We start from the raw sequence: 25,501 nt of genomic DNA, 5'->3' as shown, positions 1-25,501 counted from the left end.
GCTTGTAAATTTCACAAACACATGGCCACATCACGAGTGACCCATTTACACAAACTACACTTTATTTTTTATTTTTTTTTTTCAAACCTTAACGTTTGTTGGTGAACTGGCAGTGTCACGTGACCATCTAGGCAGGAACAGGAGTGTTTCACATCATCCACGGTCTTCTCAAGAGCAAATCATAAGAAGATTAAAATTTAATAAATACTTTGTCATTTATATATATATATTAATAAATACTCATATACATGCAAAAATGTTTAACATGCACAATAATTACAAAGTTATACAGTTGTGCCGAAGCTTAAATAAAAAAGCTTGAACTTATTAAACTCGCAGGCAGTCTCCCACTTTGCAAAGGCATAAATCAAATAACTATTTAAAAATTGCTCTTTTACACATCGGTGCATCTTCTTCCCAGTGTTTAAGTAATCAATCTTTGTGGATTTGTGGATTTACACACCATTCATCACAACAGATGTATCTGCTATCCTGTATTGTCCTCTCAAGTACCATTATCAATAAATAAAAAGATTCAATGCAAGATGCTATATAGATATATATATCCATTTTAGATAAAGAAAGTTTAAGTGATAATATGTTTTTAATACACAAATGATAGTTGTCATTTCTATGTGAAGATAAATGTCGTAATAATAACAATATAAATACAATATTATACTACTTTTCGTCTTAGAAATAGTTTAGTATACGACATTGATTTATCAACTTTGGAATTAATTTCTTTGTATGTAATCTGATCCATAAATAACCCAAGGAAGTGAAGTTTTTGCGGGAAAATCAAGGGAGGGAACTCACAAATAACAGGACCAGTAAATCACATTAAAGAAGAGGAAAGAGAAAGGGAACAGGGCTCGGGCGTACAGATCGACTCTTTTGGCAGCAGAGGGGATAATAGGTTTCGGAGGAGGAGGCTTCTTCTTGTTCTTAGCCAGGGATTTGCCAAGAATACTGCCGGTATCAATGGGCTTCCCATAGCAGTCAAAGTTCGACAGCTCAAAGTCTCGCGGGAGGGAGCCCACGATGCTGAAATCGTTGGTCCGGAGGTCCGATTTGGAGGTGCAGACCTTTTTGCAGCGTGTCTCCCCCACCTGGGTGCGAGAAAACAAAACAGGGAAACACAAGTCATTGTTAAACGCGGCTTTATTTGCACAGATAAAGTTATACTAACTTTATGTCTACAGGTGCTTCTGGCAGCCTCTAAGGCAGTGTAACCAAAGTGGTTTAAAAGTGATGCCTGAGCAGGATAAGACTCTATTACAGAGGCTTGCGCTCCCACAGCGGTACCACAGTGATCACTCCATGCTTTCAAGATTTATCAAAAAGAGTGCTCTAAACTAACAAAAAGTACTATATATGACAAAAGTAGAACCTTGAACTGAAAAAAAAAGACCCAGCAGCAAAAACGTGACTGGTTTCTTCTTTGCGTCTACATTAAAATTACACAAACAATAAAAATCAGTCGTGTCAGTTAATTAATTCAAATTATAGATGAGAGGTGAGAGCTGCATCATTAAATCTCTTTCAGGTGGTAAAACAATACAATCCTGCACCTCAGACTAGAATATAAATGTATTTATAGTCCATTCTAAGCTCAGGACTCTGAAGTCTACTCTGTAAGGCTTCATGTCCTCCTCAGTAAATCTCTACAACCTTTGCACACCTTGATGTGGACAGTTTACACTTCAATATTTGGTTCATCGTTCTCTCAAGCTATATGCACTATCGTGTTTTAATTTAACACTAGATAACACCCACAAACGATAAGATTCTGGTGTCACTACAGTCATTTTAGTGCAAACGACAAGTTCAGTTACACCATATAATTATTATTGATCCAGCTGTAGTAATTGTTGTAAATACTAAGAGTAATTCCACGGTAAAATTTAAGCTATTTTACCAATTTAAATTGACATCTGTAAGTACCACACAACGCAGATAAATCCACACACAACCACCACAGTCGACACACTCTGCTGACTGAACTCTTTTTGAACCTCAGCCAGTTGTTTGTTCTAACTCATTTTATATGTCTTTCCGTCAAATCAGCATGGTTTGGGGAGATGGCCAAACACTAATTTAAAATGTACTGTAGTGTAAAGAAACAAACAAACTACCTTGTCAACAAAATAACTTGTTAGTTTTCCCTGACATGAAAAATCGTATATTTGTAGCAGGTCCAGCTCTGTGCATGAGGGTAAGAAAAACAAACGTTTCAACTGCTCCTATAAATCATCTTGCTGGATCCAAAAAAGCATAATATGTTATTAAATACAGACTTTAGTTTTAGATATCAGCCAAATCCTTCTCCTGCTCTTGTTTGACACATCAAAAGTGCATCTACAGAACCAACAATGTCTCTCGGGCGTCACATTCAAGCTGCTGGAATGGTTGTCTAACCTGAGGTGAACATCATTGTGGCTGATCAGGATCGTAGAACCCTCACTGAGCTGTTTGATCTCATAAGCACTGTTACGTGAAGAGAACAAAAGAAAGATCTCTGCAGCCAGGATTAGATTTACTCCATGCTCTCAGATACTGCCTAATAAGGCTGCGTTTCTATCTGGGCTTTTCAAACACCATACGCCCCAATCCATGCTAACTCAAACAACACTGTGTGCCTATAAAAAAAAAACATAATGCTAAAGGATGTAATAATGTCATCCAAAAAAATCCCTTTCATCGACTTCCCCCGAAGGCCTTCAGGGTGACCAGGATTTAATCAGACTATGGATGCCTACTCACTGAAGTCATTAACCTCATTAAAGATTCATTATTTTGATTTGGTTTTGACAAGAAAGTCTATTAAACCTCAATGGGATAATGTAATCCTCTCCAATCTCCAAATGTGGTCTGGACTGACTGTGATGCGGAGGTAAATTAATTTCAATTAGGCGTACAACTGGAAAAGCAGCACAAAAAACATACTGCATGTCTGGTGTGCATTGTGACTGTCAGACTTTGAGTCCTGACTGAGTTGTGTGTAAGAATCACTGGCAATTTTGATAATTGGATTTCCACATTCTATGTAGAGTAAATCTACATGCCTTGTAACTTGAGCCCTTACATAGAATCATGTACATAAAGAAAGCCACACACCGTATTCTACACTATTCTTCCTTAGATTATGGGTGCAATTGTGATTTGTTGTTCAGGATGTTCATGTTTTTCCCAATATGTCCAAACATGGTCATGCAAATACTTGATAGACATGGATACAGGACATTGTCTACATTCTAGTGATAGAAGAATCACATTGCACATTGTTGGGATTTTCTAAGAGCCACTAAAGTGTGTTTTTTGTTTAATTGTTTAACATTTGGGATGGAAGTTTTGACACTCAATCGTCATCGTTTTGGGTTTATAGTGGTGTGATTGAGTCAAGTGAGTTGCTGCTGATGAAACTGATCACCATAGCTACACCATGCTCAGTGCATAGGGTGATAGTTGCATAATATGCACCATTCACTATTTGGCTCAACCAAAAGGCCAAGAAGAAACAGCTGCAACGTTTGAATTGATGATTAGTCGGGCAGGACCTGATCTACAAGATATTGAAAGCTGCCACTGCCACTAAACGTCTCGTGTCTTGACTGATTAAAGATGCCAAATAACAGTTGTGATCTATGAATAATGGCACTCTCAGGCACAGACACACACACGCGGTGAAGTTATCAAACCAGATCTACTGACATTCAGGGTGCTGACATGAAGCGGCGTTCCTCCTGTCCCGTTGACGGTGTTGTTTTTGGCAGCCAAGTTCTTCCCCGCAGCCTTCTCCCTGGACGCTATCCTGGCCTTCTCAGCCTCGATGCGCTTCGGGCTGTTGAGCATCACTTGAACCACAGCGTACTCCACCAGTGAGGCAAATCCAAACAGCAGGCACGCGATGAGCCAGACATCGATGGCCTTGACGTAGGACACCTTGGGAAGCTCCGAAGCCAAGGAGGTGCACTCGGAAGACAGAGAGAGCACCGAGAGGATTCCTGCAAAAAAGATGAAAGACGTGTGACCATGTCAATCAGGAGAGGAACAGAACTTGGTAGTTTCTTCTTCTGGTGAACTTCCTGCCAATAGTCTGTGTTGTACTGGACATATACTGAAACGTAACACTGTATTCACACCAACACTTTAAGGTGTTAAACGGATGTTTCCAAGATTGCTTTTTTAACACATAAATAATAAGGATTTTGGCTGGACTTCCACCAAATGAAGCTAAAATTAGAGAGTGTAAATCATATGACGTTTCACCACAGCAGTACAATGTGGTTCAGTTGGGAATGTCACTCAATTATTTGCATTTCGATTATCACAAGCTGTGAAGGGCACCAAAAATAATTGATGAATGAACTCTCCCACTTTTTGGCACAGCTCTGTTGATGTAGCATCACAGTGGGTTTAGCTAAACACACTGCAGTCTGTTGATTCATTTCCAGAGCTATCGTCACTTCGGGCTACAACAGGAATGGAATTAATAAAACTAAAAAAATGTGGGGCTACACTGTATCATACTGCTATAATGCTATGCAATTGGTGAAGCTGTGCCAGCGGACACTTAGCCTACACACCCTGCTGTGAGGGTTTACCATGCCAAACCATTCCTTGGTGAGCTCAACTGCACTGCACTGCTTGCTGGAAATACAGTTTGAGTTTGCTTTAACTGGGGAAAGAACATATGATCTTCCTAATACTGAAAGAAAAAAAGATACATGAGTTAATCTCCAAATGAGCGTCTTAAAACACAACTGCAGTCAGGATATACGACCATCGCTTTACTTCTTATATTAGGACGTCTCCAAGTGCTAAGAAAGCCACAGATTCACTCTCAGCTGTTTTTCTTATCTCTTATAACAAAAAGGATTACAGTTTAGAGATTCACCCTGCACAGCAGCAATTGTTTCAGGCTACAGCAGAAATAATTATAGCAACTCTTAAGGGGGTCATCGAACCACCAATGCAGAGCTTCACTCCTTTCCCCCCCCCCCCACTCACAGTAACATTACTTCAGAGACAATAAATACATCAGAACGTTGGATGGATTTTGTCTTCATAATAGTCGCCCATCAACGGTGGGTTCGTACAAGGTTCAGCGTGCCTAATCAAGCTGATCCTCCGCGATGGATTTACACAAACCTGCAGGGAGAAGGCCATCTTTCATTCATAAACGGTGGAAAACTGTAAAGGCGGAGAGATTTGCACGACTTTTATCTACGTCACAAGTGGCTGTCCAGAAACATCAGTCGTTATATCAGACAGAAATGGACGAGAAAAAAAACGTAATGTGGCGTTAATTTATCGTCTCTCACATTTCTTTTGACAAATATCCACGAGAATGTGTAAAACATGCAAAGCACACACAAACCCCCCCCCCCCCCAAGAATACATGGGATTCACACGTGTACATGGGCACATGAAACAAACAAATACACACAAAGAGCAATAAATGAGAGTCGTCTCACACCTGGGTGATGACTGACCTGGACTGATCCCATTTAGAGAGGAGTCAGAGGAGGCTTCCAGGTGGAGTTGGAGTGATGATGGGATGAAAGTGGTGATAAACAACTGGAGGGAGGATGGAGAAAAGGGAGGGAGTTGATGACTGGGGTGGATGGTTTTTATTTCTTTCATGGAGCTCCTGCACAAACAAAGGTACCTGTGTGATATTATTATGTAGGGTACATTTTACACACGGGTTGAACAGTGGAGGCAAAGGAAAAGGTCAGGCGTAGAATTGCAAACACGAGCTTTGTCCTGCATGTTTGCAACCTTTGCAACAATTGACAATTCTGCCATGTGCACAGCTACAGACAAATGTGAATAAAGCATGATCAATATCTTCAGTGTGGAAATATTGACATGTACACACAAATGCTATTTCTGTTTGTGTAATGTATTTAGAACATACAAAAAAAACAGCAGAATGGGAGTTTATAGCGAACTAAAACCTAGCACCTGAACTATAAGGAAGCCAATTTGAGATAAACTGTGAATTAGCCAACATTGGCAACAGTCACTAGCTATGTTTCAGCTGTAGCTTTCTAATGAGAAAATATGAAGGATGTAGTCCAGTGGCCTATTGTTGAAATTAAGACAATGTAAGATGCAATGAGAAGAATTTGCTTTAACGAAGAGAATGGTCAACGATAAGGAAAGCAAACAAGCACTGTACACTTTACTATGAGGGTTTCTGGTCATAACGCAGGCATAACTTAAACTGTGCCAACAATAATGAAGAAGAACACTCCAAAGCACTCGCTTGATTTTTACCTGTGAGTCATCCAGTACAAAAAAAACAAATACTCTAATAGATAAATGAAGCAGTGGCAGTCCTAAGTCAATTTCCTCCAGGCTAACAGGTTAACAGTCCAATAATGTAGCTGGACTTTCTTTAGGAGATTTGGAAAAACAAAACAGCCCTTCATTAACTGGGTTAATAGGGATCAGGTGTGCCTTGTTAGCCAGCGCAGTGTCTTCTGGTTCCCTCTGTCTCCTGATCTGATCAACCCACATTGGCCACACTGACAAAAGAAAGATGAACCACACACTCGGGAGAGTCCTTTGTTCCGCAACATCAGCTAAGTCTTGTACCTACAATTATATTAAGCTTGGCTCCATCTCGGGCAGCACTCCTTTTACTGAATGGTGTTCAGTTTTGGCACAAACAGGACAGTGTCTGACTGAAAAGCTGAGAAAAATTCATGAGCATTTTAAGGGACTCAGTGACTTGGCAGATCAACAGAAAACAAAGCAGAATTTGCCTTTGATTGACTCTTCGTCAACCACCCAAAACGGCTTCTTTATGGCCATTAAACAGAAAAATCGTGCAGGTATTATCTATAAATTCGGACCAACATAATCTTAACAGGGCTAACATGAATGATATCAGTGATACCTTTTCCTGCTAAAACAAAATGTCAAAATGGCTGCTGTACAAAAGGGTCCACTGAGCTACATGCACCAAATACGCCACAGCCAGTGGTCCCATCTGTCAATTACAGCTATATTTGATGATTTATCACATGCCGACCAACTCTGGACACTGCACTGTGCTTGATAGATAAAAGTTCTTTATGGTGTCAAAGTGATTGATGATGTCATGATGGAGATAATTGGGGCCACAATGTCAGCGATCCCTAAAAACATAGAAATCCTTCAGAGAGGCTTTTATTTTATCCACAAGCCGTTTCCCCCCCCAAGGCTTTTACCAACAGAGTTTTCACACTTAATTACCTCAGCATCATGTACACTCTCACCCACTCCCGCTTTGTGGATCCAATTGGCTACACAAGCACATAGGAATATTTACAGATCTTCCATATTGGTGAATATCGGCGGATGAGGGTGGAACTGATCTATAGACTTAAAATAATCCATACCCAAGGGGACCCTGGCAGCACTTGCGTCAGGGTTGATCCAGAAGGACAGCCAGGAGAGGACGACGATCAGCAGGGTGGGGGCGTAAACACCCATCATGTAGAAGCCGACCTGTCGCCTGAGGGTGAAAATAACCTCTACACACGTGTAGTACCCTGCATGAGGAAGGTAGACGCTGGTTAGATGAGAGCAAATATACTGTAGAACATAGGATGATGACATGTTTTAAACTCCAAGAGCTGGATTATTTTGAAAGAAGCATCCCAAACAAGTGGGTCTCCCCAGTAATTGAAGCTTCAGGTCATGAGGCTGTGTCTTATCCCAAGAGCCTGTCTATTCTCATAAAGACCAGAACTAATGAACCACTGTCAGTAAAGTGGAAAGAAGGGGCAAAAAAGGGTAAATGCATTATTGTAATATGTTTAAACTCATCACCAGGCCATTTCCTGCAGTGGATTAATTTTAAATGAGCTTCTTTTGTTATGTTACGTACATTAATGAACTGCTGTAGAGAAGTCCATTAATAGAGCATTGGGTTAAAGTGATATTAATAATATTAGTGCCAATATTGGATTTTTCAGTTCTTATAAGTAGTGCGGTTTATAGAGTAGTATTTAGGTCCTACTCAGAGTTTGGTGGCATATGATCTTTTTTTTTTAATGTGGATGCATAATTAGAATGTACATCTATCCATAAAGCAAGTTGTGTCTGTCTGTCTGTCTGTGACAGGCATATCTCGCTAACCGTTAGTCAGATCGCCCTAAGATTTTGGATATGGGTTGAGCATGGCCCGATGGTGTGCATCCTTGATTTTCAGAACATGGTGTCATACTGAAACGACGAGGCGTCCATTCACCAATACGTGACCACATATTTTGCATTAGCATGCTACTACTTTGCGGCTAACTTGGCGAAACTATTTCCAAAGGTAAGCTAGTGAGGCTACGGTTAGCATTAGCGTAGGGCTATCATAATACAAACACCGTGCAACCTCATTAGGCACAATGCAAATGTTTTCATTTTCGATTAGCATTAGCGTGGCTAGCTGTTGTGACTGTCAGCCACTTTGGGCACTGCACCAGTTAAAATAAATGAACACAACATCACACCATTTCTCGCAACTCCTATGTCATATTTGTATACCTATGTCTACAAATGTGAACCTGCAATGTGAGCATTTATTCCCTGAACTGAAACACGACAGATGAAAGAAAATTTGGCCCAAGACTGAATTGACTTGGTCAATTAAATCCACATTAGGCATTTAGAGAAAAGGTGCGAGTCAGGTTAAGACCTACATTTCATCTGCCTCTTTTTAGCCTGCGCAAAGCATTATCAGTAAGAGACAAAAGAACAAAAGAAAAGACAAATAAAAAGGTCAATGGACTGAAGAACTATAACTTGATTTCAGCAAAAATGCACTGCTTCTAATTTATAATCTGCTGACTGCGCAACAAACCTGTCAAAGAGGCTGAAGATAGATTATATTTCACAATATTGAAGCCTCATTTGCAACTCCTAAATTATCAATTTTATTCCATCTCTGCATAAGTGTGGTGTCCATTAGTCGGTCTTCATCCTGTATGGAATTAACATCCATATATTCAAACCTCGTATGGGGGAGTTGTGTTTTTCTGAAGCTCGTCGGTGGGTCCAACGGGAAGAGCGAGCGAAAGTAATGTTTAACTAGCCTGAGGTTTTCTGGATGAGCTTTCCACAGCATATAAGGGCTTCCTATGTCGCAGAGCAGGCTCAAACCGGTCGTACACAGAGGTGATCTTTGTGTCTGGTCAGGTTGTCATGACAACTTGTTAAAAGGCTGACTCATTGCCAGCAGCGTGCCTCCCAAGTACACAGTCACTGAGGTCATACCGGCTCTGTTTGGCCGATAGAAATGTTCTGTTTCATTGAATATTTGGTTTGTACTGTTTGAGTATGCGTACGGCAGGGCACCACGGTGCCAGGGCCCTTTGAGAACCCCCCCCTCCGTTTTTATTAGAGGAATATTTTGTATTTCTAGCTCTGACAGAATCTTAAACATTGGTAAATGTCCAGTTTGACATGCTGTTCACGTCTGTGTATGCTACTGTTCTTACATCTTCCTCTTGCCCTCGCATAAATGCATAACTCCACAGGACAACAAAGTCTGGGCAGAAATTCAGAAACTTAACCCCAATTACAACAGAAATGCTGTTGAAAACAGGTCTGTGTATATTATAATTAGATAATAAACACCATCTAGAAAGGGAAGCCAATGTGGCAATCCCTCAAAACCTGTCTTCTCTTCAATGACACACTTCTCACTTGATTTATAATGTCAATTCTTATCCTTCATATTTTTTTTCCTTCAATTTAGCACATTTTAGTAAACTACGGTGCCATAAAATAGCCCATAAAGCACGGTGTACTTTAGGTGTATGATGGTGAGATTTACAGCAGATGTCATAAACATGCTCCCGCAAAGATCCACCCCTTGCCTCTGCCCCAGCCCCCACCCCTCTCAGCCAATGCCCTCTTATACATTATAGCGCCCTTCCCGTGCCGTGCCACTGTAAGAATACAATCACTTACTCCGTTTCTTTTAGGTTTCCTTGTTCTGGTTGTGTGTACTGGAGTACACTGCCTATATACTTAATAACCATCAGTGAATGCACCAGACACATGAACGTAGTGGGTGGAAGAAAAGCCCAGAGATGAACAACACTGCAGTCAAGATAATTTGAATATTTCATACTCTCTACAGTGAATAAATTAAACATTGGGAAACCTGCTGTAACTTAAAAAAAAATGTTTTCCTTTTTTTCCATCTCAGAAATACTGAATGTGAGAAGTATAAATTGTATATTTACCTGTTCCTGAATAGAATTTGGTGCAGTTCCCGTAATCAATGTCTTCTTGTTTGATATCAAACTGCGGCAGAGCAATGGCATCCATTTGCACCGGGTCGCCCGTCTGCCACATGAACTGCAGGTCGTCTGTCGTGTAGCCAACTGGATAAAAGAGGAGCAAAGTCGCACGAAAAGCCAGCAACCATGAATGCAAGTACACAATAAGCATGTACTGCATGTTTCTTGTCGGCAGAAATGTGTAATCACAGTTTAATATCGTACATTTCCACTTGTATATGGACACAGATGTAGTGTACTTTCAATCCAAGCAGTTGTTTTTGGCATTAGGGAGAAATAGATTGAAGTTATTTTTGCATCCTTGAGTCTAAACTGCTTTGTAAACAAGATGGAATAACCACAGTCAAGCTCAATTAGCCGAGAGACTCTCACAGCAACATTAAAACGTGGTGATTCATTCCACTTCCAAATGATCACCATTATCAACCGCCTCTAAACACAAGCGGAGAACTCTCCATTATCAGACAACTTATTTCATAAAAATATAAATATATTATAAATCATTCCTGTGTCTTCTCAATAGCAACAGGCAAATGTATATGTGTGTGGTTGTTTTAAGGTGATAACAAAACTCACAGCTTTCAAGTTGCATTTTACACCTTTGCGTGTCCATGGGGAACAGAGTCAGGTCCAGCGGACAGGACAGGGTGACGGACAATCTGGATGTGGGTGAAAGAATAAATTTAATGAATGTATTGATGCTTTATTATTTCAGGCCTGTTTGCATGACACCAGTATCATGTCAACACGTTATAAAATTTTATCCTCTTTTCTTCATCCCGAGCGCTGCGTTTGCGAGGGAACAAAAGTTAACAATTACAGACAGATGTTAATTCTTCTCTCAGGAGATCTTTGAAAACTAAAGAGACAGATGGTTTTTTGAAAAAAAAAATCTGCTCTTTTTTTTTTACATCAAGCCCCTTGGAAATGAAATCTGTTTTCAGTGAATGTTATGCATGTCAACACTCTGGTTATCTTTAGAGATTACGCTGTCTCACAGCCTATAGCCATAATCCTTATTGACATAGTGCAGTTTAAAATAATAAAATAGAAATATTCACCAAAGATTTGCTAGGCATCAAATTTAGCCTGCAATTAACCAAATAGAAGAATAATAAATGACAATAAAAATGTGTTCGTGCTCACCTCATACTGATGAGGACGTCTCCATTACGAAAGATGAAGAGGAGGATGTTCTCCTGGGTGACATCGTGGAAGTTGGCACTCTTCTCGTTGGCGAAGAAGAGGTCGGGCTTCCAGAGACATTTGAACATCCCGGGATCAACAGTGAGAGAGTCGGACTTGAAGTCGTGCGGTAGCTTCAGCCTGGGGTCGTTCCAGCGCTGCCGCAGGAAGATGTTGACCCTGTAATCCTGTCGAGAGTTCAAGACGAGACATGGACCAACGCGGTTAACGTCTGTGTCACGTTCAAGCGATGACAAAAAAGATGAACTACACATGGAATACAATTAGATTTGTTTATTTTCTAAGGATCTTCTGTTTATATTTACCTGGATTTTGTGTTCTGGGTCTAAAAGATCTGCATCTATGACACTTAAAGGGGCAAATTAATCTTGTCATAATCAAATTCAAGACTACGACACCTTCTTTATCGTGTTACACTTCGCTGGTATTGGCTTATAGTTCTTAAATGTCTTAGATCAAACCTGCATCTTTGACCACCAATATCTGATCATTTCACCCCTGAGTCCAAGGGAGCATTTGCATAAATCCATATTTGTTGTTTTGTTTTGCTTAAGCCTGTATTTCTTGCTGTATTTATGTTTCTCATTTTCTGATTTGTTTGTTCACACTAAATCGGGTTTCAAAAAACATTCACAAGGCTTTTAGTTTGAGGTCACAGTGACCTTGAGCTTTGACTACCAAGATCTAAACAGTGCATCAAAGCATTCTTGAGCTATTGCATTCACAAGAATAAGATGGACAACCACTAAAACAAGCATTTGCTGGTTGTGGAGTCATAAAAATAAAGTTTGCATTCCTTCAGTATGTTTTCATCTCGTCGCCGTTTCCAGGCGACGGCAGTTTGCAGCCTATCGACAGTTTGACACCGTTTCCTTCTTTGTCGCGTCAGTGACGAGCGAGAAAACGTCTTCTCATCGACAGCAACTGCATCGTACCGTTTTTAATGTGCCGAGTGAAATTCTGCAGCTGCAGTGAAAATATCCATCGCGTCAACGTTGAAGAATGCTGCATACGAGGAACTGCGCAATCCCGAGGTCAAAAGTTATCAATACAGCAACATGTGATACGACGAGTTCCTCATTACTGAGCTTATTAGTGAATTTCCACATCCCTGTTGATGGAAAAGTATCACTCGGCAACGCTTTAGGACTATTTGTGTGTGTGCGTGTGTGTGTGTGTTTGTCTTGTTTGAGGGCCTCAAGCTGTTCTGGGACCAGGTGCTTGGAAGGACTGTTAAATGCTGAACGTGAAGATGGATGACATGTCAAATAAAGCCAGGAAAATAACATCTGTATCTCTTTCACCTTGTGTTTTCAGCACAATTGGCTATTTAAATGTGTTGTGTGTGTCTTTGGTTAAGAGTATATGCTGTGTTTTCAAGTCTTGCGTGCATATTTGCAGCATGTTTGTGTAGTTATGTGATGCATGTTTTCTCTTTGTGTGTGCATTAGCGGAATTTTGGCTTTGCAGCATTTCTTTGGGTTGTGTTGTTATTTTCAGAACAAGTTTGTCTTTTTGAGTCGATTAAAAATGCTTTGTTTTTCCACATTTAGATTTCTTTCCATCGACTGAAAGTTAGTTCACCAAAGCAGTAGATGGTGCAAATGTCTCACCACAGAAAAATAAGACCTGGGTTATATTTCCCACATGATGATGTGTGACATATTTGTCTTCCACCCATTTCATTATTGGCTGACACAGACCCTACATATGTGGGCAAATCCATACACACACACATCCAGTTTGATTCTACACACAATTTGTACACATATAAATGGCGGGGATTAAGAGTCATGTGACCTGCAGTTCCATCTTTGGCCACCACTGCTTTTTGTTGACTTAATATTACTGGGGAAACATTTCTTCTTGTGAGTCAAATGCTCCTCTTAGTTTTTAACTTATCAAACCCGGCAAAACAAAAGCCCTCTGATCCATCTATTATAGTAAAATTAATGTTGTTTCCAACATTATTATGACCACATATTCATGAATCAAACAACATTTTTTGGCAATCCTTCTTTTTGTCATAGCCATAGTGTCTGTACAGTAAATATAGTATGGTCTAATCTTTTCTGGCAAAGAATAGTCTTACTAGAAACTATTTATATTTCCTGGGTTGAGATAATAAAAGACACCCACCTGAATGTGGTTATATAGTACATCTGTTCTCTTTCAAACTAAAACCGAGTGGCAACGAGTGGTTTATTGGCTGCAGGTTTGCCTTGAGACCATGTCTGACAGAGAGGGAGGGTCTTTTAAGAAGACCTGAAATTTGTGATTAAGGCCATAAACAGAGGAATAATTTTACTAACATAATACAATGAACAAGGAGAATTTCTTCTGTCCAATGTCCTCTAAGGCAACTCAAATTTTCACCTTTCATCATGGCTTTACTCTTGATTTGCCAATAATTGAAACCCATTTTTTAAAATCTCTTTTTTATTTCTATACAACTGAATTCTGGTGTCCAACTACACCTGAAGCGACTTCACATACAGTCCCTGTTGCTTTTTCACTGTCTGTCAGATACACAGGCCAATTCCCACACCGTCACCTTCTCTGAAAACCAGACAAGGATATATATATATTCTCCCTCTGGCTCGCTATCAAGCTGCCGGTGTTGCATTCGATTCCTGAGAGATTTAACGCAGCCCCTCAGTGTAGTAAATGTGGAAAAACTCCAACTGAGAAGTAGTTTAAAAAATTTTTTAAAAAAATACACACACAACCACAATTTATTTCATCTTGCAATATCAAATTAGTCATCCTCTCCTGGCAAATGCAATCATCAAGTGAAAACAGATGTATTAACTATACAGAGAACACATCGCGGTGGTGTTTGGCCGAGGGAAGTGTAAATGAGGAGAGAGGTTTCCAGGGATTGGACGCCCCACAGAGTGATACATTAGTGAGAGAGGTCACCAGCTCTCTCTCTCTTTTTTGTCTCCCCCTGGATTCTACTTCACTTTTCACATTCTCTTTCTATCTATTGTTGTGCATCCCTTTGCCATCAGGGAGACCTTGATCTCTCTGTCTCCTCCATCTCACACTTGGCTCTTAATTCTCAGTGCGACACCTCTCTCCTTCTTCTGCTTGGATTTCCTTTTTTTTTTTCGTTCGCTGCTCTCTTGCACTTTTATCTGCTTCCTCCTTATTTCAGGCATGCTCATTCCATCTCTGTCTGATTCCACTTCCTCCGACTTTCTCTGCTCTCATTCTCTTCTCATTACTGTATCCTCTTCTCTACCTGCACTTCCATCTCCTATTGCTGCACATTGTATCTCACTTCTTTGCAACCTCCGCTTTTAAACGCACTTTCTGCCGTCTTTCTTTTCCGTCTCCCAGACCGTTAAGTCTTCTACCCTCTCTTCACCATCTGCATAACACATTTTTATGGTTTGTGTTTCCGTTATCTGCATATTCTGGTGTAAAACTTCATTACTGATCTGCAGCCTAACATAAAAAGCAAAGAAAAATCCAGAGAAGATTGAATGCAGCCCCAACTGTGGATTGGATGATCTGAGGCTTTGATCAGAGTGTCACTCTTCATGAAAGTATGTTGGAAGACACTGATCACAGCTTTGTACTGAGACGCTGTACAGACCTGCAACAGAACACTGAGGGCAAATATCTAACAGCGAGTAGTTCTCTCTGTTCCCGAGGAGAATGTGGTGTTCTGCAGCCAATATTTCATACTTGTAAAACTGTAAAGTTTGCATGTAAAAAAGAGAAAAGAACAGATTTACACTGTGCCGCTCACACAGCACGTTTCTAAAATGTACTTCTTTCTTCTGATGTCAAATTACATCATACAGATCTAAAGAAATGAAAGTAGATATTTTAAACTACGCTTGATCAAACATCTCTGATCAAAAAGTACTGTTTTACTTGATCTTTTGGTACAACGTGATCTTGACTGTTTGCCAATAATAAAGCTTTGCAAGATAAAGGAGATGATGATGAGCCACACTGTGGATTTAGTCACTCCGCATTAATTACAATTAAAAAAAATGTGTCACATGACTGGATACATTTATTCAGAGACACCATTAAAGTTAATTGGCCCCTCCGAGCAGCTTTAAATGGAAACACCAGCAAACGAGGCTAATCAAAAACCTTCAGGACTGTTTCCTTCCGTCGATTCGCAGTTGATCGAGAATGGACTCAGTGTCATCCTCGAGTTTAGTCTATTTATTACACTTAAAACTGCACTTTTTTATTTTTTTTATCAGCAATTAAGCCATCAGATAAACGAGGCACGAGAACCACAGTCTGCCTAATGATTCACTGCTAAATGGACTGATACGGACTAGAATGTATGCTCATGCATTCTTTCTAGAACTTGGCTGAAGCAGTTTTTATCCGCTCTGAGCCGCTGCCTCACATTGACATTAGCAGTGATTATCAATACTGTCAGAAAAGAGGTGGATTCTTACCATGGTTGTTTCCTGAATGGAGCCAAAGCTGTTGATGAAAATGTTGACTCTGTCCTCCACAGGCGTCCCTGAATTCAAGAAGAGATGACTCATTGTTGTGTTGAGGCAATTGAAAAAAAAAGAGGCATCAATGCAGCTGTCGCTTGTCATTATGTTCCATAAAACCATGTACTTCTTTATTTATTAACAAATGTACATCGTGTCTGGTTATTGGATTGTTTCTGTTACTGATCGCGATTTGTGAAAGACTTCAACATTGACATGCAAGGCAATAAAAAGAATGCCCTCCCAGGAGCATCCCATTCCACTTCCAAGCTAACGCTGTAAACATTTATAGTGGCATCTCTCTCCACTCAGCCTTTTGCATAAACTAATAAAATCCTTGACGAATGCAGACTGCTCTGAATAAATTTCTTTCCTTTGAGGCGTTTACTGGAAGCTTGGGAGTTCCACACGGTGAATTCCGTCAATCGAAAAAAAATGAGTGTCCATGATATGGTGATGGTAGCTCACACCTCAAATGCATTGCTGCCACCGAGGAAAGTAATTAATATTCAGCAAAACCCTTATGGCGCTACTTACAATTCTCTCTATGGCCTGTAAAAGCTGCTCACCATGTTTACAAGCCCCTGGCCAAAGTAATGCACAAGGCACAAGTTGAGGATGTAATTTTGGGGGATTATGACATGGATGTGAATGGACGGGGAAGATTTCAGCCCACCCTGAAATCAGGAGCAGATGTTTGGCTGCTGGTCCGGTCGCGGGCGATCAAGGAGGGAGGTAATTCTGCTCACAACACATCAAACACCAAGTTCCCGATATGGCTCCTAATTCCAAGCGCCAGAGGATGGAAACTTTCTGCGGAGCGACCTGAACGCTGACCCATCACTTACGTTTTTTTTTTTTTTACGGCTGTTTATGTGTGTGAATCCTACACTCCTCTATACCGGGATGTTTACGGCACACTATAAAAGCTGTACGGATGGATTCTTTGCAGACGGTAAAGAATGGAAGACAAAACAATGTACTGTTGGAATTCACTGTTTATCATAAAAGAACCAGCGTGCAGGATTCAGATCGAGGTCTTCAGTGGTGTATTTGGTTGAGGGTTACGAAGTCCAAGGTTTATACGTTTAATGAGTGCATTTAATAAAAATAACATGAATTAAAACTATTCAGTAAGGAATAGTCTAGTCATAATTACACCATTTATGGAAATCCATTTATGGAATCCTGACATAAATGAGCACTGCTTTGGCCAACTGAAGGTCTTTCTGCAGGGAGTCTGCATGTTCTCCTTGTGTGTGTGTGGGTTTCCTAGTAGTAGTCTTGTGTTCTGTTTCCTGTTTTATTTTGAAATAATTACCATTGCCTCTCTTTTGATTACCTGCCCCGCCCTGATTCACTGTTACCCTTCCACCTGTGTATTTAGCCTGCATGTTTCCTGTGGCTATCGCCAGTTCATCTCGTCTGCCGTCTACTACGCATTCTTGTCATTATCTAAAGATGAATTACTAGAAGCCTCTTTTGTATGTTTTGTTGCTTTTGGAAACCTGTTTTTTGTTCGAGACCAGTAAAAGGTGTTTTTTTTATCAGAGTTGTGCTTTTGATTCCACATCCAGTGTTCGTCCGGCCCGATATGCAGAGATTAACTGGACGCTCTAAATTGCCCGTAAGGTGAATGGTTGCTCATCTCTGTGTGTTTGCCCTACAATGGACTGGCAAACCTGTGTATGTGTACCCCGCCTTTTGCTCTAAGTAATGAATGAATGATTAATCATGTGTCATGTCCTGCACTGTAAGGTCAAATATACCATACGCCAGTACCATTATATCTCTGAGAAATGGCTAAATGTGAATTCCCAGTACCAATGCCACAAAGCATTTGAATATGCAAAATATATTTTCCTTGTGTCTCATCCACCATGTTCCTGCACTGAGTTGTAAGGAGAAATCTGGAGGTACACATTCATAATGTACTTGTTATTTTCAATTACAATGACATCAATGTGGTAAAAAAAAAAAGAAAAAAATGCAAACTAAAAAATAGACAGAGATGAATGAAGAGGGGGAGATACTTGCCTTTGAAGTTAGGCCGTATTCTGGGATCATATGTGAGCAGTAACCTGTTCAAGATGTTACTGGTGGAATTCTCAGGCACTCGGGCCAGATCCTCAGATGACAGCTGTCTGCAAACAGAAAAAGACAAGAGAGGCAACTGTAGGCACGATCACATGGTCACATTCCTGGCAGATGAACAGCACAGATGTACAGTCCACCAGCTTTTTCTCTGTATACTCCCTGATTAAACTGTAGTCTGAGTGAGCTACCAAATTAGCGTTTAAGATGTCGGACCACCCAGGCATTGTTAGAGGGAAGGAGTGTTTAGAGATGTCATGTTATTTGGAGGTCTTCACATCGTTATCCCACAGGGTGAAAGACTTTGAAGTCAACTATATAATCTATTGAATTTTTTTTTTTAAATCTGTTATATATAATAATTTCAAGGAATACTCTAAGCCTTCAAGTATTCCTTGAAATTATTAAGCTTTGGCACAATAGGTTTTCGTCTATCACCGGCTTTATTGTTGCGGATACAGAAAATCCTGTGATCTTTGGCCTTTTGCATTTTAAGGTGGTCTTATAGAGCGAGCTTCCAATCAGTTCAATTCTAACATGTTAATTTTATTGCTCAAGCATAAAATAAAACAGACCTTTTCTGAAGCAGCCTTTTTTTTCACATGAAATAGTAGGTACGGAGCCAAAGTGACATGAGAAAAAAAAAATTAGCATTTTTTTTTTTTTCAAATCGTTTTGGGAAACTCGAGATCTCGACTTTGAAAATTTGAGATTTCAATTATAATCTGGTTTTTTTTGCCTTTTTTTTTTTTTTTTTTCTCGTGTCACTTTGGGGGCTCCGTAGAAAGGAAACTGGTGTTACCACTGACGTTCATCAGGTTTCCGTTCAGGTTTTGCGATAGCGATACAAGTTTACTGTATATACTATATTATGATTTAGAATAACAAGGTTTTCTGATGCTGCTTTTATTTAATAGCAACTGATAAAGAGTCCAAGTGAAGTAGATTTTCTTTGCATTTATGTGAGACACTTAGGGCATGCGATTAATCCAATTTTAGCTGTTATATGCCTACCAATAAGGGATAATATTATTTAAAAAAAACATTGAATAATCTGCATTGGTTTCTGATTGAAAAAGCAAACATTGAAATGTATATTAATGTGGCAAGTGTGGCATGTTTTCTTTCTTCACAAGAGAAGCTGTCACATGACATGTCCACATGAGCAGTGTGACAACTTTTTCCCTAAAAAACCCGATGTATAAAATTATAACAGAAATTCAGAGTGCATCTTTGTCTGAGCTACTGTTTTCAAGCCTACCATCATTCAAAATAAAAAGGTTGCGAACCACAAAATGAGTAAAAATAACTGAAATGTTATATCTTCCAGAGTACCAACCTGCCAGTTCCATTGCTGCATTGTTTTTGTTGGAATAGTTGGATTTGTTGGTGCATTTTTTGTTTAAAAAAAAAAAGGAATCTTTGAGCATTGTGACCCACTGTATCAAATATGATACAAATTAAAACTCCTATGGAAATTGATATTTGAAAAATAAAAATAAAAATATATATATATTGTTCAGAAGGACCAATAAAGGCTCCAGTTTCAAAGAATTGGAATTTTCTGTCAACTAGTTAATGGTTTGGGCTTTACATGGTTAATAATCGCTATTAAATTATAACTTTGATCTGGGTTGCTGGTGTGTGCAGGGAAATCGTTTCACAATGGTGCTGATACAGATTATGGGATACCCTGTTACCTTATTATTACCATACCCGAGTCAACTAATCTGCCGTGTGGGTGGCAAAGAGTATAAATGCCTCGTCGAGACAAACAGAACGTTCCTGTGAGTGTATTGTCTTTGAGACCAAGGCGAAATCTCTTTTCAAACCATCCTGGAAAATAACAAAAGACAGCTGCGTACTAAAAAAAAAAAAATTAGCACCACAACATAACCTGGCGTTTTAAAAAAAAAAAAAATGTTGAATCAAACAATGGCACAGAGTGAAAGAGGAGAAGAGGATCTGGCAGAAGAGAAAGGAGAAACAGAAAAAGCCTCCTTGTGGGTGGCAGTGAATTCTCCTGCCGAAGAATTTCCTCCCCTCAAAGCACTTTATGTATCATTATGTAAACCTTATCATGCACTGAGGATGAGCTAAAGTGCTCAATGCTGAGTTCCTGTGATCATGTGAAAAAAAAACCAACATAATTTCCATCCACTAAACCTATTTCCGCTCTCTCTTGCTCTCCTATTAACAAACCCGAGCACAACAACTAAACTGGAACCAAGCGGGTTCCTTGATCCACAAAGGCATCCGCGGCACTATACGCGATAGATGTCACACAGGCTTAGGCCTGCCAACATTGGGACGACATCAAGCAAGTTTCAAATTGGAGCCATTTGTTACGATTTAAGGAGGCAGAGGGGGGGCAGCTCTTCAACACGTAGAGACAACGTGACACTCCAGGATATCACATTATATATGAGATGATCACTTCCAGTGCTGTGCAGCAGTAGTGTACTTTAAAGCAAAGCAATATGAATACACATTTTTGAAGAAAATCACTTTTTTTTCCCCAATGAATATAACATTAAATGAATCAGAAACACACTCTATACATTGTTAATGTGGTAAACGACTATTCTAGCTGCAAATGTCTGTTTTTTAATGGAATATGTACATAGGTGTATATGCTAATCGCGTTAGAAGGCTATTGGACGATTAAAAAACCCCTGAAAACCCTTGCTGGTTCTTTGATGAAAGCAAATTTTATTATTTGGAATAAAAATCATTATTTCTAATCTTGTCAATGTAGTGACTAAATTTTCTATTCATTTTGCAAGTCTTTTGATGAATAAAAGTGTGACTTTTAATGGAAACAGCACAAATTGTATAGGTGACCCCAAACTTTTGACTGGTCGGCTTTTTCGATGCATGTGCTTCATGTATAACGGATCCACTCACGCAATCGCTCCATCCCTGAAGCTGATATTGAAAAGTTATATAATGTTTAATTTCAGACTTATTTTACACTCTTTCTTTTTTTTTTGATGTTTTTTTACATCATTGAAGTTATTAAAAATACTGAAATAGTGACCTTTCCACATGGCGGGATAGGCAAATAGTAGGCCCCCTCTCTCCTGTCATTAGACAGATTCCCTCAAGGCTACATCACTCTCTGATCACTTGGTTTGCACCATGCTACAACATTGTTATTATTATAATAATAGAAATATTGTTCACTGATGCCAAAATATGATATCTACTCCAGCTTTAAGTGGGAATTCCCTGCAGCTGTTCAATCCATCAAGACAAAGGACACTCTGTAAAAACCTCCATCAGGAAGCACTGACATTCACTCTGTTGTGACATGTACTGTATTTGCGTTTGGCAGTAGAGGTGATTCTGTATTTTAAGTTCGCTTCCAAGTTAACAATGAGGTCATTTTTCGCCTCATTCTGTGAGTCAAACACGCTTTTCACTTCCCAAGCTCCTGTGTTAATGAAGAAGATAAAAGCTAAACTATCAACAATCATTGCTGAAGGTCAAGCGCTAGGAGATCCATCTCCGGCAACAGGAAATAAAACCAAGGATCAGTATGTGACACCATCGCCCGTACACAGATGTACGTGCGCAACCGCGGTAGCACTTAATCACGCGGCAGTCCTTGAACTGATGTCTATGACAGGAAAGTAGGGAGAAAACAGATAACACACACACACACACACACACACATAGAATCCATCACAACCAAACAGCAGATTAACATTCACACACTCCTCGTGTCAGAGCAATGGCATCAATCATGTTTTTTTTTTCTTCTTATCACTGACACATTAGTGAGTTGGCACATGTTTTAATTACGTTAAATAAAGTGGAGTAAAACTTCAAATAATGCAGTCTACTTTTAGTTTACGTTTTCGAGTTTATCCATTACTTGACAACTTTGTATGCATTTTTGCTCTCCATTGCAAATCAACTACAGCCATTTAACAACCACGTTGTGTTGGTTTTTTTTTTTTTTAAATAGATTTAGATATATTTGGAAAGGGAAGTGGTCCTAGTGGACTATATTGGAGCACATATGAGAGCAACTCTGCAGTAAATCATAAAACAACACAAACATGTTTGAGCTCAAAATGAGGACTCGTCTGACAATGTGTGCTAAGGGCACCTCAAAGGCACATTAAAGGAGAACTACTCTCCCAAAAAAAGTAAAAAAGTATATAAACCTCAGGCTGTGGAGTATGCCTCAGAGTAAAAGTAATCCTTGTGATATAGTTCAGGGTTGGAAAATGTGTCATAATTAACAATAATGAAACATAATATAGGCAGCACAGTGGTGACGCAGTATACGCACGGGTCTAAAAAGCACTGTAGATCGACCTGGGCTTTGCTATGTGGTGTATAAATATTCTCCCCATGGCCCCATTCAGACCTGTTATTAACATCTATCCTCAGTGAATCCAAAAGTGTACAGCGCTAAGTACAATTGTTCACACCTATTGAAATCTCCTGTGACCAGATACTGTAAGATGGAATCTGGCTTCCCTATCCTTTCTTCAAATACACAAAGATGTCATGACAGTTTGCAATGTCTGTGTGTTTGTGAATCCTGTGTCTGTATGTATCGATGCACATTAGTGAAAGACAGAAAACAGGTTAACAGGAGCTCCAGGGAAGTTTTAACCATCGTGTGTGTTAAATATTGTTGCACTGGCCGCAGATAAATGAACATGTCAGCTCTCAGTAGTGTTAAAAAAAAAAACAACAACAAGCTGCAAGATCAGAGGACGTCAGCTGAGGAGTTGGTGTCTAATCCATCCTCAGGATGGATTGTTTTCCTGCAGTTCAGGAATGTGGACACATACCCCCCCCCCCCTCCCCCAAACCAGCTCTAAGTGTGGTTTCTGTCAGATCTGAGGACACACCGGAAGAGTTCAGACCTGCAGTGAGTTAGGTTAACTGGAGAATTATCTGTCAGTGTGAATGTGAGTGTGACTGGTGGTTTGATTCTCTATGTTGGCCCTGTAGGCTGAAGACTGGTCCCAGGTGCATGAATAGAGAAGCATATGGATGGATGGACAGAAAACATACTTTTTATGCCAAGAGCCAAGTTACATGATAACAATCCGATACTTACGATGGACAGAAGACCTGTTTCCCTTTCTTTTTCCCCTTCTTTGTTCCTTTTTCTTTGGCAGAGCCTCCCTCGAGACAAAGGGACAGCACCAGGAGGAAGATAACAAGCTTCTTGAAGCCCATTCTGGTTCTCGGTTGAGCCTGTAGACAAGAAAACACACTGTTCAAATCAGGAAAAAGACGTGATTCTGTTCAAAATGACCAAACCTAAATGATAGCGTGCGATTTATCACCACGTTCAACAAATCTTAGCAGTCATTTATACGCGCGACAGAGGACGACGACCGCTTCAGACGTGGCCTTGGGGTTTGTCGCGGTACAAATAATCATCATCGGTGTTTAATCCATTTCTTGTGACCACCGTGCCGCCTCACATTTTCTCGGGGCATGCGTGTCACATACAGTGAACATCCCAAATGTGAATTAATCAATCTGACACGGGTTTAATCAAGCAGAACAAGTTCAAGCATAAATCCAATCAGCCGAGTGCAGGTGCAACCTGAATACCAATGGTCATCCAGGTGAATGTGACCTCTAAAGGAAATCTACCTCAGTGTCCTTCACTGTAGCCCCGCAAAGAGAAGGTTCAATAACGGGCCTTTAGCTATCGTGATGTTGGTTTGCTGTAGAGTCGCTGATGTTCAATCTGCTCAAAATGCTAAACCAAAGGAGATGAACGATGCAACAGTAAAATGATACATACAGTATCATGCAGCGTGTCTTTGCATTCCTTGATAGGGCCCATTAATCACAGAGCAGCGTCGGTACCTGTGTGAATCATCCCCCCCATCTAGGAAAAGTGGTGCCCTTTCATTGCGTAGGGACACTGAGACTAGAGGAACCCCCCCCCCCACACACACACACAGAGGGAAGAACGTATTAACTGGAGCACTTTATTGTCTAGACAGAGACTCTGTCCTTCTCTCTTTCTCATTGCCTTGTCCCAGTAACCCCTCTGTCTGCTCCTCAGCAGCACATTGATCATCACGTTCTTCCAGCAGAAACCGACTCCACAGCTGAGTTCAGCAGCTTTTCCCCCCGTACATGAAAAATACCTGCCAACCAAACTAGGTCAATATCACTTTATCGATTCGGAAACTTTCCGAAACAGAGATCATGACAGCTCAAGCTGTAGGGAGCGATGAATTAATAATTTCTTATCCGACTGAAAAGATCACGTCCCATCTTCCCTCAGATATTTCATTATACGGCACGTTTCGAACCCGGTCGTCCTGGTTCGGAGAGAGGAGAAGCAGAAGCATCGCAAATAATGACAGAACACATTTTTTGGTTCTACTTTCCAAACTTTTTTTTTTGTGGGGGCTCATTCGTCTTGTAATATTTTAGAAAGATATATTTCCCCCCCCCAATTTGTTAATCTCACAACAGATGAAGACAAAATAATTTGTCACACAGTCGAGAGCCAAACACGTTGATTAATCGCCGCTGGGCCCTCAGAACTGCTTTAATATAAGCTCAGATTTAGTTTTATGTGAAACATCTCATCTCCACCATACTTTGATTAAGCACCCAGACGTTCGTCATTGATGCATCTGTTTGCAGCACAGTTGAATTTTAAATTGCATATATTAAGGCATAATGACTTTAAAACCGAGACACCACAGTGCTCTGACATGAGTAATGACGTGATGATTTTGCACTTCTTTGACATGGATATTGTTTCCATGTTGCTCTGTTAATTGTTTGTTTAATTATTCATTTGCTTTACCCCTTAAAGTCATCGATAGTCAACATCAAGTAAATTGGAGATCATACATCAAAAAGTAATAATTATTCTTGAAGTGGACCCTGTCATTGGTTTTATATTTATATTATGGCTGCAATGGTGAATGTATTCCTTTATTAATTGTCAACTCATTTTATAGATTATTTGGTATGAATCTTTTTGATCTCCGCCAAGGAGGTATATGTTTTCGCCGGAGTTTGTTTGTTTGTCTGTTTGTTAGCAACATAACTCAAAAAAAAGTTGTTTTTCAGGATATGTCCAGAATGGGACCAGGAACAAGAGATTCAATTTTGGGTGTGATCTGTAGACGCTATCACTGTTTTTATCGCTATTTTGAAGGGGGCTTAGCTGCCTTGGCGGAGGTCTGTGCTCTCCGAGTGCTTTTCTGGTTTTACATATATAATTAAAACAAGTTCTTATATTTTTCAGCTTCTTAAAAGTAACTAGTTCCAGCTTTATTTGCTCCATGTAACAACAAAAGTCTGAATACTTTTGGTTGAATCGAAAGAAGAAAATATTCACTGACAAAAACTATTTTGTTTGCATATTTCATGAATAATATGTGCTATAACAAGCCCAGATGTTTA

At 39.9% G+C, this 25,501-nt stretch overlaps 1 protein-coding gene across 1 annotated transcript; it reads right to left on the bottom strand.

Annotated features, from left to right (window-relative positions):
• Positions 1-815: 815 nt before the first annotated feature.
• glrbb (glycine receptor, beta b) lies at positions 816-23,290 on the bottom strand (the record flags this gene model as incomplete). The annotated part of the gene is made up of 9 exons (XM_083891532.1): positions 816-1,112; positions 3,715-4,007; positions 7,398-7,550; positions 10,245-10,385; positions 10,878-10,960; positions 11,448-11,674; positions 15,944-16,007; positions 18,022-18,132; positions 23,169-23,290. The coding sequence occupies 9 exons, from the start codon at positions 23,288-23,290 to the stop codon at positions 816-818; spliced, it is 1,491 nt and encodes a 496-aa protein (XP_083747658.1).
• Positions 23,291-25,501: the final 2,211 nt, after the last annotated feature.

The sequence above is a fragment of the Microchirus variegatus genome (genome assembly GCF_963457635.1).
Source record: "Microchirus variegatus genome assembly, chromosome: 6".
NCBI classification, from domain to species: Eukaryota; Metazoa; Chordata; class Actinopteri; order Pleuronectiformes; family Soleidae; genus Microchirus; species Microchirus variegatus.
This window is presented reverse-complemented; position numbering and strand designations above follow the sequence as displayed.